Source organism: Callithrix jacchus, chromosome 2 (genome assembly GCF_049354715.1).
Source record: "Callithrix jacchus isolate 240 chromosome 2, calJac240_pri, whole genome shotgun sequence".
Lineage (NCBI taxonomy): Eukaryota > Metazoa > Chordata > Mammalia > Primates > Cebidae > Callithrix > Callithrix jacchus.
The window spans coordinates 36,095,713-36,111,902 of record NC_133503.1 but is presented as its reverse complement, the minus strand read 5'-3'; the positions used below and the strand labels follow the sequence as shown (position 1 = coordinate 36,111,902).

At 41.3% G+C, this 16,190-nt stretch overlaps 1 protein-coding gene across 50 annotated transcripts in view; it reads left to right on the top strand.

The window, feature by feature from the left end:
• KLHL3 (kelch like family member 3) overlaps positions 1-16,190 on the top strand; it is a 297,123-nt gene that overhangs the window by 200,210 nt on the left and 80,723 nt on the right. For 46 of the 50 annotated variants that reach the window (XM_078360226.1, XM_078360135.1, XM_078360232.1 and 43 more), the window contains one exon: positions 5,756-5,862. The exons of the other annotated variants lie outside the window; for them this stretch is intronic. Coding sequence is in view for 35 of the 46 variants with exons in the window: in XM_078360135.1 (XP_078216261.1) it covers positions 5,756-5,862 (107 nt within the window). In the remaining 11 variants the exon portion in view is untranslated. The remainder of the gene's footprint in view (positions 1-5,755; positions 5,863-16,190) is intronic. 50 annotated transcript variants of the gene reach the window in all.

Genomic DNA, 16,190 nt, shown 5'->3' with positions numbered 1-16,190 from the left:
TGTACTTATGGAGGCCTGAGCTAAAGCATCTTGCTATCCAGGGGTTATGCTAATGAAATGTTACATGATATTAAAGGGACTTGGGATTATTTCTTGCATTGCTTTCACATAACTATTTTGGTATAAGCACACATGTTCTTTGCAGTTTATGAATCACACAATTCATGAGTTTCCTATTCTTTTTACCTACATGGTAGAGAATGGGCTGTTGGCATGGTAACTGCCAAGGCTTCTTCCTCCTTTTGTACTTCATTGCTCTGCTTTGGCCAGACCACAGCTGCTGCTTCTGGATGGCAGAGCTCTAGTGACTCTTACTGACATATCCTAACTCCTGACTTACCATCCATCCAGCAACCTCATTTGCTGGCTGGATGGTAAGTCAGGAGTAAGGATGTGTCAGGAGAAATGATGTGGGCCTTCTTAGAATAGCACATCCTAACCTGCCTGAAAAGAAGGGGGCAGAGAGAATGAAACAACCAATGAGTAGAATCCATGTGCAGTCTCTTTTCTCATTTTGTCAATTTTAATCTCCTATTTCCCTATTGCAAACAGTTCTCTGCTCTCATCTTTTTTTTTTTTTTTTGATGGTCTGCCACTATGCTTTTATTATTGATATGAACCATCTTAGCACATTGCTTTCTGTTTTTCTTTTGGTAACAGCTTTATGAAGACATAATTCAGATGCCATACAATTTACCTGTTTAAAGTATACCATTTAATGGCTTTTAGTATATTCACAGAGTTGTGCAATCATGATCTTAGAATATTTTCATCACCCTAAATAGAAACCCTGTATTCTTTAGCAATCACCTCCTTCGTACTTTCCCCCATCATTACAACCACCCCCCATCCGCCCTAGGTAACCACTAGTCTACTTTAGGTCTCTATAGATTTGCCTGTTTTAGAATTTTACAGTGTGTAGTCTTTTGTGTCTGGTTTCTCTCACTTAGCATAATGCTTTTGAAGTTTATTCATCTTGTAACATGTCTCAGTACATCGTTCCTTTTTATTGCAGAAAAATATTTCATTGTATAGATATATCACATTTGACTTTTGGCTATTATAAATAATGTTGCTGTGAACATTCATGTACAAGTTTTTGTGTGGATGTATTTTTTTTTTTTTTTGAGATGGACTTTCGCTCTTGTTACCCAGGCTGGAAGTACAATGGCATGATCTCGGCTCACTGCAACCTCCACCTCCTGGGTTCAGACAATTCTCCTGCCTCGGCCTCCTGAGTAGCTGGGATTACAGGCACACGCCACTGTGCCCAGCTAATTTTTTGTATTTTTTTTTTTTAGTAGAGATGGGGTTTCACCATGTTGACCAGGATGGTCTTGATCTCTTGACCTCGTGATCCACCCGCCTCTGCCTCCCAAAGTGCTGGGATGGATGTATGTTTTTATCTCTCTTATGTATATATCTGGGAGTGGGATTATTGGGTCATATAGCAACTTTAATCTTTGAAGGAACTGCCAAACTGTTTTCAGAGCAGCTGCACCATTTTACGTTTCCATCAGCAGTGAGGTTCTAATTTCTCCACATCTTCTCTAACACTTGTTATTGTTTGTGCTTTTGATTATAGCTATCCTAGTGAGTGAAAGGTGGTATCTTGTTGTGGTTTTGATTTGCATTTCTCCGATTGTCAATGGTGTTGAGCATCTTTTCACGAACTCATTGGCTGTTGCTACATCTTATTTGGAGAAATGTCTATTCAGATCTCTTGTTCATTTCTAATTAGGTTATTTTTCTGTCTATTATTGAGTTGTAACAGTTTGAGTTCTTCACATATTTTAGATACAATCTCATTATCAGGTAGACGATTTGCAAAAAATTGTTTCTCGTTCTATGGATTGTCTTTTCATTATCCTGATGGCATCCTTTGAAGCACAAATGTTGTAAACTTTGATACCTGATTTATCATTTTTTCTTTTATTGTTTGTGCTCTTGGTGTCATATCTAAGAAACTGTTGCCTTATTTGGAGTCATGAAGATTTACCCCTATGTTTTCTTCCAAGAGTTTTTATAGGCTTAGCTCTTACATTTAGATATTTGAACTATTTTAAGTAAATTTTTGTATATGGTGTAAGGTAGGAATCCAACTTCATTATTTTGCATATGGATATCCAGTTGTTCCAGCACCATTTGTTGAAAAGACTATTTTTCCCAGTTGAATGATCTTGCCACCTTGTCAAAAAAATCAATTGAACATAAATATGGGGTTATTTCTGGACTCTCAATTTTATTTTATTGATCTATATAGCTATCTTTATACTAGTACCACACCATCATATTTTTTGAAATGGGGTTTCACTATGTTGTGCAGGCTCGTCTTGAACTGCTGGGCTCAAGCAATCCTTTTGCTGTAGCCTCCTCAGCATCTAGGAGGCATGTACCATCGCACCCAGCTACACACTGTCTTTTTTTTTTTTTGCTGATTATTCCTCTCCTTAACCTCTCAACCATCTCCCACATCTGAATTCCAGGACCATGTAACTACTTGCCTGCTTGATAACCTTACTTACATGTCCAATGGTCAGCTCAGACTTAACATGTTTAAAACTTAACCTCTAATCTTAAATGAAATATATGGAAACAAGAAGATATGGAGGAAAAGTGAAGTAGACAATTGAAAAAAATAAACATTTTTTCAAATTTGTTTTTCAAAATATAAAAAGTTAACATTTGCTAAATATTTTCTGTTAGCACTATGCATTATCTGATTTACAGCACATCTCAATTCTGTGACACTCTGAGTGTATTGTATACCTGTCTACACTAGAGAGTGGTGAGGCAGAGGTTTGAGAGGCTTGATTTGAGAGCCTCAGCTCCTTCCTAACCTTACATTGTACTTTTCCACAAATGGCGAAGTGTCTAGTTCTACATTTTTTCTCCTCAAGATTGTCCTTTGGAGTAGTGTGATAACTCAGAAAAAAGGATCCCATAGGATCCCAGGTAAATTGAATAGGAGTGCTTGTGAGCCATGCAGTGCTTTAGAGCTACTACTTCCTTCTTCCATGTAGTGTGCATACATAGTGATGTCTCCAGTGTGCAGACAGGCTTCCCCACCCCCAGGGAAAGCCCATCTTAAGTATTTGGCAAGTTTCTTTTGGCCAGTTTTCCAGGTTAGCATTTCTCTGGCCTTAAGACACACTTCCCACCCATCAGAACTGCTGTCATTGATTTGCTTAAGTGGATTCTCTATCTTTATTCTTCATTCCTTTTTGTTTCTTTCCCATTTGTTCAAGAATTATCAGCTTCCCTGGATTTGTGCAAGGTAACATGCCCTGACATTTGCTTGTTCAGCTCCTGGCACTGAACATTTGTTCAGCATTTCTGACCCTTCTCTGTCAACAATTTTCTGATTAAAATATAGGTTACCAAAAATATATAACTGGATATAACTGGTTCCTTTTTTTTTTTTTTTTTTTGAGAAAGAGTCTTGCTCTGTCACCCAGGCTACAGTGTGGTGGCACGATCTTGGATCACTGCAACTTCTGCATTCTGGATTTCAAGCGATTCTCATGCCTCAGCCTCCTGATTAGCTGGGATTATAGGCATCTGCCACCACACCGGGCTACTTTTTTTTAGTAGAGACAGAGTCTCACCATGTTGGCCAGCTGGTCTCAAGTGATATGCCTGCCTTGGCCTCCCAAACTGTGGTTACTCTTAAATAGCAGTGATAACTCAATTTTCTTCCTAAAATACTTAATATAAGTAAAAATGTCCACGATGAGTCTGTTCATGTTGGAAATACATTTTTAGAATAAAATTTAATGGAACTGAAAATGCCATTTTCAGATGGCATCTATAATTCCATTTGGTCCCCATGATATGTGCCCCAAAGGCAGCTAAACCAGGTGTGAAAACTGTGGTGAGCTTATTTGCCCATGGTCTCTTAACCAGTTAGGGACAGAGCCAGTTCTGTTCCTGGTTGTACTGGTTTATCCTGATACAGTTGGTGGTTAGGGTCTGCTGCCCACTGCAGATAAGGTCTCAATCCCCCGGTTTTGCCTGTTGGTGCCCAAAGGAAACCTCCTTACTGATACCTTCTTCCGCTTCCTGACTACTTCTCCCCGTTGGATCTAACCTGTCTTCTGTGTTTTCTCATTGCAAGTGTCAGCCAATCATGAGGCATTGTGGTACTGTGGAAAAGTCACTGTATCTGTAGTGAAGAGAGCTGGATTCAAGACTTAGGCTTCTGTGGCTTTGGGCATCTTTTCACCTCTCCGAGTTTCATAGACCAGATGATCTCTAACAGCATTTGCAGCTCCAGCCTTCTCAGACCTTATGAGTCTATTCGTCTGATGTATGAACCCAAACAAATTTCTTAGTAGTTGACAGTGACTTAATGGGCTATACCAGAGACGGCAAATATGGAGCTTTTCTTCCATCTGTCAACCATGGCAGACTTATTAATTGGCCTCAACATTCTCACACAAAACCTAGTCATGACCTCAGCCTTCTTAAATCAGGGGAGCGTGCTAAGTAACCACTACCAGTGACTCACAGTTGAAGTGTGTTTGTCTTCCTTATCTTTCATCCTCTCTCTAGTGCTTTAAGCTCAAGGAGGGATGAGTGGTGATCAGGATACCACAGAGGTTAAGAGCATGGGCTCTGGGCTTCAGCTGGCTTCATTTAAATCCTGTTTCCACTGTTCCCTTTCTGTGTGACTTTGGGAAAATTACTTCTCTGGATCTCAGTTTCTTCATTTGTAATATGGGCATAACAATTAGCCCTATCTCATGGGGTTGTAGAGAGGATTAAATGAAGTAATATGTGCAGCCGACTCTGTGGCGCAATGGATGAAGTAATATGTGTAAAAAAGTGCTTAGAACAGTGCCTGGGACTTAGAAATCAATAAATATTCACTATTATATTGATAACAGGAATGACAGGAGCTTGGAAGAGTAATGAAGGAAACATTCTTGGGTTGATGGGAGGTTGTGACACCCTATCAATCTCTAAAGTAGTCATATCTCCACTCTGCCTATGAATGTGGATTGATCACACTTCATTCATTAATTTATTTATTAAGTAAAAACTTAGGGTCTGCTATGTGCTAGGTATGCAGCCAGGTGTCTAGGATACAATATTAAATAAGACAAGCCCCTTCGTGAGTTCAGTGGGGGTGACAAAAATAAAGGTAATTACAGTATTTTTAAGTAGTTGCAGTGATTGGAGTCTACACAGGTCTTTAGGGAGCACTGTGTTTATGGGCAGAGTCTTCTTGTTGATAGTGTTAAATCTGGGTGGAAGGAGAAATACCTAAGGCTGGCTTGCCTCTTACTGATGTTGCATATACAATGCGTCTCTTGGGGAATTGTTAGTACGTGGTCTTGCTGGTGACACACTTCAGTGGTGTGCTCATGTTCCTCAGCATTCACTCAGTCACTCGAATGACAGCCCCAAGCTTTTGCCATTCCTTCCTAAGTCACTAAACCCTTAATTCTCAATCAGACTTCATGGAATTGGGGAACAGAGAGGTGAAGACAAATAAAGTAGCCCTGAATTTATAGCCACCAATTAGTTGGATCTCTCCTTGTACCTTAGGAAAGCATGAATGCCAGGTATATCAGGGACTTGGAAAAGTTGATGAATCCATCCCCCTGTCTAACTCAACATAGATCAAGTCCCTATGACAGCTTTGTGTAGTAATAGTGTGAAATCTGGGTGGGAGAAAAAAATAGCCTTATAAGATGAGGGTAGGTGTCCGTGCTGTGACCCATCCTGTCCCCTCCCTGGTGTCTTACAGTAAACAGCTGTTGTGTGACGTGATGATTGTGGCAGAAGATGTCGAGATAGAAGCCCACCGTGTGGTCCTGGCAGCCTGCAGCCCCTACTTCTGTGCGATGTTCACAGGTATGGTGTGCGGCCAACATTAACCCATGGTTATGGGGCTGCAACTCTACTGGGAGAATGTTGAGGGTGGTGACATGAGGGGAGGGAGGAAAGAGAAAGCCATTAGCCCACCATGAGGGGCTTCTTTATGCCAGATATTGTGCTTTGTGCCATGGAGGACTTGATACAACCACGTCCAGGCCAGTTGGGCATGTAGCCCTTTCTACCATGAGGAAAAAAAATACACTCACATAGCTCATTAGTTCTCAAAACTCAGCATGCACCATCGTCATGTGGGGAAGGGTGTTAGCAATGTAGATTCCTGGGCTCATGGCCAGGCCTTCTGGTCTCTCACTTTGCAGATGGAGGACACTGAGGCTGATACAAGGGAAGAGACTTGCCCAAGGTCACAGTGAATGAGTGGGACTTGGCTTCCTGGCAGCTGACCCAGTACCCTACCAGCTGGCCTACATATTGTCCTTCCTTAGCCCTTCATTCCAGACAGGGGCCCTGGGCCTCCTTTAGCCTTTATAGGAGTGTGGAGGAGAGTTGGAAAAGTGATGATAGGGCTTGAGGGGGATGAGAAATAGGTATAATCAATATCTGGCATTCAGTTTCAATACATTTGCCAACTTTCCAGGGTCCCTGTTTCCTGGGCATGTCCAATAGCCTTGTCCAAATCGATCCCATCTGTTAGTTCTGAGACTGAATTACCTGAAACCCACAGCCGAGCTTCCTGTCTGTAGTTCTCAGCACCTCCCCTGAACCGGGTACCTTCAGTGCTTTATAAAATCACTGCTGACAGAAGGAGGCCATCTGGGCTTGGTGAGACACCCCAGAATGGGTCAGGTGTCCCTTCTACATGCTTTCCAAGTGCCTGTGCCTGTTCTGAGTATGGCAAATGTCACTGTGCATAACTGTTTGTTTCCTGGGATCTCTAATATCCATGCCCTGGTATCTCATGTAACTGGCTGCTTTCATCCTGCAAATGTCTCTTCAGGCAGGTCCCCTTTCACCACTCTGGCCATAGTTCCACACCAAGCCTCTCTATCCTATAACTTGACTTTATCTTTTCATAACATTTATCACTATCGGAAAATCATCTTGGTTTGTACCTGTCTCTCCTCGCTAGAATATAAGCCCCAGGAGGACAGGGACCTTGTTGGGCTTGTTTGTTACCATATCCTGAGCACCTGCTACATGGCAGGACACAAATATTTTTTAAATGAGTGAATGAAGTGTCTTCTGCACTTGACTGTGAGCTTTGGGCATTTAGGGAACATGTCTTGTTATTGTTGAATCCTCTGTGCCCAAATAAGTGAATGTCTGAAGAATGAACGCAAGCTTGCTAAGGATGCGTGAGTGAAGGCACATTTGCTGAATGGAGTGTAACCCTCTTCCTAATATGTTACACAGCTGAGCAAGACTGGTTTTGTTGGGAGATACTTGTGATTTGTGCATTGAGAGTTTGTCACATGTGTGTCCCCCAGGAGCTTGTCTCAACTTGGAGTGGTGCCTCTGCTAAGGGACCAAGCTACTCTTACCTCACTTTCATCTTTGGGTCAGGAATTTCACATTGTAGCCTGGAAAACTAGCTAAGTTCAGTATCTGGAAATTTTGAGCTGCATTCCCTTTTGACTTGTCTTAAACCCTAGTTGCAAGGCCTTTATTTCCTTTTTTCCCCCTTTCCTTCATCCATCTCTATTTTAAAATAGTTCATCTTGTCTACAATAGTTATTTAGCTGTAACTTCAATAAATAGCTCTGCCAGTCATCCTTTGTGTGTGGGGTTTGGAAAGTTCAGTGTGGAGAGAAATCTGTTTGGAATTCCAATGAATTGTCATACTGGCTCCACTTTCTGCTAATGAACTTGCCTGTGAAGTAGCTGAAGTGTCATAGCAAAACCGAAGTGATTTTACAAAGTGGAAGAAAAAATGTTTCTGGGGCATTCTTAGATTCTAGGAATTGAAGGGACAGGAGACTCAGGAGAAGAAAGCAGGGTGATGCAATGCCCAGCCCTAACCTTCCGTTGAATCTGGGTCCCGTCCATCCTTCCGCCCATCCATTCACCCAGCCATCCAAATACTATTCATGTGTTTTATTATAGATAAAAATCAGACACTGTGGGCAAGCAAAAAGTAAAAACTTATGTGTACCACAACATCTAGGTAAGAGTATGGTTTATATCTTTTTAGATTTTATATTTATAAATGTGTACATATACAAAACATATATTTGAGTTCATTTAATATATACAGTTGAATAGTCTTTTTTTTTTTTGAGACAGAGTCTTGTTCTGTTGCCTGGGCTGGGGTACGGTGGCATAATCTCAGCTCACTGCAACCTCCACCTCCTGGGTTCAAGTGATTTTTGTGGCTCAGCCTCCTAAGTAGCTGGGACTATGGGTGTGTGCCACCATGCCTGGCTAATTTTTGTAGTTTTATTAGAGAATGGATTTCACCGTGTTGGCAAAATGATCTTGAACTCCTGGCCTCAAGTGATCCACCTGCCTTGGCTCCCAAAGTGCTGGGATTACAGGCGTGAGCCACTGCTCCCAGCCAAAATAGCCTTTTTTGATGTATGTATTTTTTTAAAAATTGCTATTCATCTTCCTGGAATGTTCTTTCCTCTGTCTCTTTGCCTGCCTGACTCCTGTACATCCTTCATTAGTGCTTAAGCATTGCTTCCTCAGGAAGGCCTTCTATGTCCTCTCTGGCTTAGGTTAAATTCCTTCACTACTTACTCCCATGGTACTTTATGCTTCACTCTAGTATTACTACTCATCTTATTACTTCCTCAATATTTGATTTCCCTGGTCAATCATAAGCTTTATGAGAGTAAGAGCTGTACCTTTAAAATTCACCACCATGTCCCCGCTGCCTAGCATGGTCTTCCATATAGCAGGTGCTCAATAAAAATTTGTTTAATTGAGCCTAGCAGTATATAATGAATATCCTTCCATGTCAATGAAATTGCAGTTACAACCTAATTTTAATGCCTTCATGTGATTCCATTATATATACTCTAATTAAAAATTCATTTCCTTCTTTATTGGAAATCATAGTTTTATGTGATATTTTGTTATAAATATTGTTATAATGGGAATCCTTGCATCTTAATCTTTATTTATATTCCTGATTATTTTATTAGAATAGATTTCTAGAATAAGAAGTACTTGGTTAAAAGGTATACACACCTTGAAGACTTTTGAGACATGTGCCATACTGATCTAAAGAACAGTTGTACTGGCTTATGCTCCCATCAGTGAGATATCTAAGATTTATATAGTTTTAAGGCCCCTTGATCTTGCCTAAACCTCAGTAAATAGGTACTAAAAATATCCAGTAACATTGCAAAATTTTATTCTAATTATCAGGTTCAGCTTCAAAACATGTAAAATGCATTGTGTGCTGGGGGTAAGAGGCTGAATCTCGTTAAGTCCATTTCTATCAGTATGTTTAAAGCCAAAAGGAATATAAAATACAGGATGTCTTCTGACTTGAGTTGTGTGATTATGATATTTTACCCAAGCTTAAATGTTTTTATTTTTTTGTCCCCTGAGTTCATATTCTCCAAATGTCCTGATGTGGTTCCAAATACCAATCCCACATTCCTTGACCATGTCCTGTAGTAGTAATTGTCCTGTGGACAATAACTCACTGTGAAACTGAGATCTGAGTGCCTATCAGAGAGTGTCCCAATCCAGACAGTCTACGAGAAGATCTGGGGTGAGCAGTCAACCTATTTGCCTTTCATTGCTTTCAGCATTGCTTGAGTGTGGAGGCCAGTAGTTCTGTGTTCCATCCGTCTTTTTCCTAAAAGGATGGAATACTTAAGATTCTTTCCCCATCCTCCCCATGTGGCACCTCCATCCCAGAGGAAGCAATTTTCCCCAGATCTCCTCATCAGTGTTTCTCTCTTTTTATCATGGCTTCTGTGTACTATATAGTATTTGTATTCCATATGGATCCCTGACCTACATGTCATCTAGATACAGCCCCCCATTTTATGGTGTTAAAGGAACTGAGGTCTAAAGAATATATGGGCTTAGGGTCTTATGCCCATAATCATGCAATGGCTAAAAGACACTTGGGCTTCCATCCCACATGAAGTCCTGGGAGTGATCTGTCCCACTCGTCTGGTCCTATTGTACTGTTTGTAGTGGCTGATTTAGATTGGTTTTTGTTTTTTAGAGAGGAGTTACTGTCCAGTTTTTATTAGATTTAGGCTGATGTTCAACTGGCATCTTTGAATATATGGTGAGTAGAAATAGGGAGGACAGGTCAGGAAAGTTCTGGGGGTGAGACAAGGGGCTTAGACTTTGAGTAGGCACTAATCATCCACAAAGCAGAACCATGAGGGCCTGGCTGTCTTAGTCTCTTCCCAGGCATGAACTTCTTGCGTAGAACTGTTGTTTCACCTTTGCTGCAAGCCAGACTTTACCAGACCCTGGCCTGTGGCCGGTGTCTGTGTTCCCAGTGTTTGTATGGTGTCCTGATGCCTTTGAAGAGCTCTACATAACATGCAGCTCAGCAAAACTGATTACCGGGCAATGGACAATGAGAGAGGGAGAACTAGGGAATAGAATTCTTTTCTTAGACAAAGTGGACCTTCAGGGAGGTTGTAGGGTAGTAATTGTAGTAGATAGGGTCTGCTTTCTGAGAGGTTTGCCCCTGAGGAGTCAGAGATTAGGTAGATAGAATATTTCAGAGAAAAGGGATGGATGTGTCAGAGGCTGCCTGGGATTAAGGAGCAATGGGTTCACCTTCCATGTGATTATCTTCTAGAGTTAGTCATCTTTGGGCTAAGTGGCAGTGACACAGGCCTTCTTCTTCCTGTCCCTATCATATCACAATAAAGTCAGACATCTTTTTCTGGCCCAGGAGATCCAGATTTGATGGTGAGGGAGCCAGCAATCCTGTCTAATAATGCTACTCTCCGTGCAGAAATGGCAGGTGTTTTGAGCAGGGATTTGGCTTGTGGTTCAACACAGGACTGTGTGGTGCCTAGGAATAAAGACTGCTATTCAGTCCCAGTGGTTTCTCCATTAAGGTGCAGCTGGTTTGACCAAGATGGTCTGAGGTAGACTTGTTTGGGTTTGGAGTAGCTCGGCCTTAAAACTGAGATCACCATTGGAGATAAACTATTGGTAAAGAATGTTTTGTGAATGTTCATAGAAGAGGTTAGGAGTTGGTGATGTGGAGGCCTCTTTGCTAAGGATTAAACACAAGATTGGTAATTCTACCTTGTATTGGGAGATGGTGCAGTATCTTGGAAAGGGCTTTAGAGTAATAATGACCTGGATTCCAATCTCAACTGCATACGTGTGTGGAGAATTCACTTTCCTCTCTGATCCTCAGCTTTCTTATTGAAAAGACTGGAATAATAACAATAACAAGGGAACAAATATAGGTAATGGGTATAAGGCACTCAGCACTACATAGATACTTAATAAAGTCTACTTTTATTACTGTAGAGCACGTTATCGTTTTTAAAACTCTTGCGGATGTGGTTGGGGGGTGGTGATTAGGGTTGATTTTTTTTTTTTTGTAGTCACTTTGTAATGACACAGAGACATTTTTTCCTGACTTTGTGCTCCCTGTGCTTCCAGTTGGGCAGAAAGATCTTTCTAGAGGGAGGAGGGATGAGATTCCAAGGGGAGTGGGTGAGGAAGTGATGTCTGTCACTGTGGTTCTGCTGGATCCTGCTGTCCCAGCTCTCACAGTCTCATTGTCTCCTTTGATTCTCACAAGGCCTTAGGATAAAGGCAGAACAGGGAATGTCCTTATTTCACGGGTGATATAGGGTAACCTATGGTTCAACAGAGGACTCTGTGGCACCTAGGAATAGAGACTGCTATTCACTCCCAATGTGACATAAGAACCTGTGAACTAAGTCCATTCCCCGATCTGCAGTCAAATGACCCAGAACACTCACCTGCAGCAGGTTGGCCAGGATTCAAGGAGATGGCAGGGTATTTCTTTCTCTCCTGTGAGGTTAATGTCTTTGGCCTTCGTACTCAGCTCTGGCCGAATGAGTTGGCAGCCCAGGTTTCAGGACTTAGATGAGGATTAGGGGGAAGAAAGGTCAATAACCATCTTAATGTCCATGAAGAATCATTGTGCAAAAGATAAGAATTTTTCTGTTTTCTCTCTACCCAGAACATGAGACTAAATTACAACACTAATTCAAGTTAGAAGCAAGAAGGTATTCTATGACATAAGGACTCTTGAACACTCCATTTTCTTGTCCTTTAGGACATATGACTATGTAGGGGTGGTTGGTGGTTTAGCTGTGGTGTTCTTCAAAGAGACCTGCCAGCCGGTCTATTCCTTTTTCATTCTCCAGGCTTTATTTACTTAATAATAGGGTTGTTTTTATACCAATGATCTGGAAGATGAGCTAGCGATTTTTCTAGACATCTTGAGTCTTCTGTGATTGTGAAAGGTTTCCTTTTACTCCTCCATTCCATACTCCTCCCTCCTTCTCTTCTTTGGCAGTCTTCCACCTAAAAAGATCTCAGCTGTGCACATAGTGTGCTTGTTAGGATCTAGATTGAAGGCTTGGAACCTTTTACTTAATAGGCTTCTGGGATTGCTTACTCTTCTTGGCCCTCTGTGGTTCTCAGAGGCTGCTAAGTGCAAAGCCCTAAGGGTCTGAGGATTTAAAGAAGTTCAAGACACAGTCAGGCCAACATCATCCTTAACCTGATATTCTGCATCAGTCTTCTAACTGGTCAATCTGCCACCTGCTTTGTTTTCCCATTCCCAATCCATTCTCCATACTGTGGCTACAGTGCTTTTCCCAGTATAAAAATCTCATGTATCCCTTACCTGCTTAAAATCTATCAGGGGCTCCCTGTTGCTCTTAGGATGAGGTGTAAACTCCTTAGCATGGCCTGTAAGTCCCTCAATGGTCCAGCTCCTGCTTTCATCTACAGCCCTGTCTCACCATTCTTCCCTAATGTGTTCCAGCCAGACTGAACTTGTTGTGGTTTCCAGACAGGTCACATCCTTTGTTACCTCAGACCTTTTTATACACTATGCTGTCTGTCTGGGATACTCTTCCTCATTTTTCCTTCTCTTTTGAATAACTATGACTCCTCCAGATCAGTGGCTCTTAACCATCATGCATCAATCTGATGAAAACAATAGCTTCTCTCCCTGGAAGAGAAAACCTGTGTTCTTGTGTGCTCATGATTTTGCATGCAGCTTTAGGGTACAGGAATCTCTGGCTTAAGAACCTTTCAAGCTAAGTCTCCTTTTCTAACATCTGACATCTTTTGCAGTTATTGGTTTTCTTGTCTCTCTCTCCACTAGACTGAGCTCCATGAGGGTGGGGCTGTGACTTGTTAGCTGTTGTATTCTCTGGACCTAGCACAGTGTTTGAGACATGAGGACACATCTGATTTATGTTTGCTGAATGAATAAATGAGCAAATATCTGCCCTTGAGAGAATCATGCTCTCTTTGGAGAAACGGGACGTGCATGTTAACAGATCATAAGCGGAAGATGCAAAGGGCTAAAAAGATGTGCAGCTGACAGCCATTCTCTGAAAGTTCAGAGTCTGAGGTGGCTTTCTGGGCCCCTTGGGAAGAGCTAGCAGAAGAGAGCACTTGGGTTGACCACACAGATGGAAGGACTTACATGGCTCATCTTGTTTTCTAGAAATATTTTCTCAAACTATTAGAGATGAGTGAAGGAGCAAGAACGACCAAGTCCTTGATGGTTTTTCTCCTCCAGAATTACTGAAGCCCATGGAATTATGAGATGTCAAGAGAATCTCTCTTTTTTTCTTTCTACTCCAATAAATATTTTTTAAGTGCTTGTTTTATGCCAAGCACTTTGTTATGTGTTAAGGATATCTTGACAAATAAGCTTGGCAAGATCTTAGCTACTTGGTTCTTTGTTAGGTATTAAGTACTAACTTGTCCTCAGAATTTGGACCAAGGCCTTGAGTTTGGGAATACTTTTATTAAGGTTATTAGTTAGGATGAGATTTTATTGAGGGATGTATTGGAAATGACACAGGGTCTAGAGTTAGGCCAAAGTTCAAATCTTACTCCTGCCTCTTAGAATTTATGAGTAAATACCTCTTGAAATGCCAATTTTATAATTGGTAAACTGGAAGTAATACTGTCTACCTTCTGGACATGTTTCAAGGGTCAAATGAAATAATATGAGTCAGGTAAACATTAGTGTACCTTAGCAGAGGGTCTGGTACACAGTATTGACTAATATGACTATTTTTAGGCCCCATTTAAACTAAAGTCTTAGTTTGGTTTAGTTATTTTTGCTGGTTCAGAAGATAATAAGATTGGATTATACAAGCTTTTTCAGAAAATAAGTGCTGTCTTTGAGCCCTTAGTTTTTCTTTCACATCATTTTTTTCTTGCTTATTTAAGTTTTAAGTACTACTTACAGAAAATTAGAAATTTAAGAGTCATGTAAAGGAGCAAGGAAAAGTCTCCTAAAGACCTCCTGTCTAGGAAACTGTCTTAACCTTTTCTGAATCATAGATTCCTGTAAGAATCTGATAAAAATGACCTGTCATTCCCCTAGAAAAAGTGAACTTTTATACAGATAAAAAAATATTTTCATACAATTCCAGGAGTTTTTTATTTATCCCAAAGTTACAAAACCCTAACCTGACTTTCAACCGCAAATTCCACAGGCAGAAAACAATCAGCCCAGGCTCTGATTTACACTGCTGTGAGGGCTTCTGAATCTCTTGGTTCTTACAATCTGGCTGCTGTATTTTTTTTAGTCTTATTTTTTGAGGACTAACTCATTAGACAAAGAATTGGCTATCTTTGATTATCTTTGGCAGTATAATTACCAACTGGACCCTCATTAATGAACTTTTTAATAACTTTTGATTTCCTTGTGTATGCATGTTTTTGTTTGTGTGTCTCAATAAACTCAAGAGAGAGATTGTGGAGCCTGTGTTATGGGTGGAGGAGAAATATACTGTTTTTCCCTGTTTTTCTTTACCTGTTTGTTCTGCCCCAGGGCACTGTACTGAGGCCTTTCACGGGCTTCATTGGCAATCAGAGGAGAGAGAACAGGGTGGAGGGCCATAGGTCTACCTGATCTGGCAGCTGAGGGAGCAGGCAGGGTTTGGAATGGCTCCCCCGCTACTTTCCTCCCTGTTCCAGAGTCATTCAGCTCTTGAACTGTGTCAGGATGGGACTCTGGATTGGTGGAGGAATCATGTGCAGTCCATGCAGCTTGGAGGTGGGTGTCTGCAGCCCACATGCTGTACTGTACTTTATTTTCTTGGCTCTGGTGTATGAATTCCGCAGAGAGAAAACAGCCGCCCAGGCTCAGTTTTCACACTCACATTAAGGCTTCTGGACCCCTTGTTTCTTGCAGTCAGGTTGTCCTTTATTTCTGTTTACAAAGACATGTGTTGCCTGTCTTTCCTGAAATCAGCAGCTTTTGCTGAATGGGCCTGGCTTTACATAAACCCATGTGTTGTTTGCAGAGTGCAGGCTGAAGGCAGGGGCCTCAGGACCATAGCAATGTGGTGCTGCTATTGCCTTTATTTATAGCCCTGCCTTCTCTCATTTTTGGATTATTATCAGGGCCTCCAGCTGTTCTCCTGCCTGTGATCTAGCTTCTACCCTACATCCAAAATTTCATTAATTCTCAATGGTGCTATACCTGGGATAAAGTCCCAATTTGTTTACCTCACTTACAGGGCTTGTCAAGTCCTGGCCCCATCTACCTCTCCAGCTTCCTTCTTCTCACTGTTACTCTGTATACCAGCCACACCAGCCTCTCGCCATTTCATCAAAATTTATTTTTTGGGTACTTTCCTCTCTTTGCACGAATGGTCCCCAGATTCAGCTCATCCTTCCTTACCTTTGCTGCCTGTAGAACTCTTCCTCATCCTCTATTTACCTCACTAAATGTGATCTCTTACTAGGGTGTCTGACTGCAGTTCCCAGGAGAGATTTGTTGCTCCCTCCTCTGGGTTCTTGGGCTTTAGTATAGTGTAGTGGTTACAAGTGTGGACTCCAGAGTCAGACTTCCTGGGTTTCAACCCAACTTGGCCTCTTCCTAGGTGTGTGACCATGGGCAAAATGAATTACCTACCCTCCTGTGCTCAGTTTCTTCGTCTGTAAAATGGGGGTAATATTAATAAACCTCATAGGTTGTTGCGAGGATTAAAAGACTTTAAAGTGCTTAACACAGTGTATGGCCATAGTTAGCTTTCAACAAATGTTACTTATTGTTATCACAATACTTTGTGTATAATTCTGTCTACTAAGTTCTTATCACCTCTGTTTATAAATACTTTTATATATCTGCCTTACTAGACTTGCGTTCCTTAAGGATGGGCACA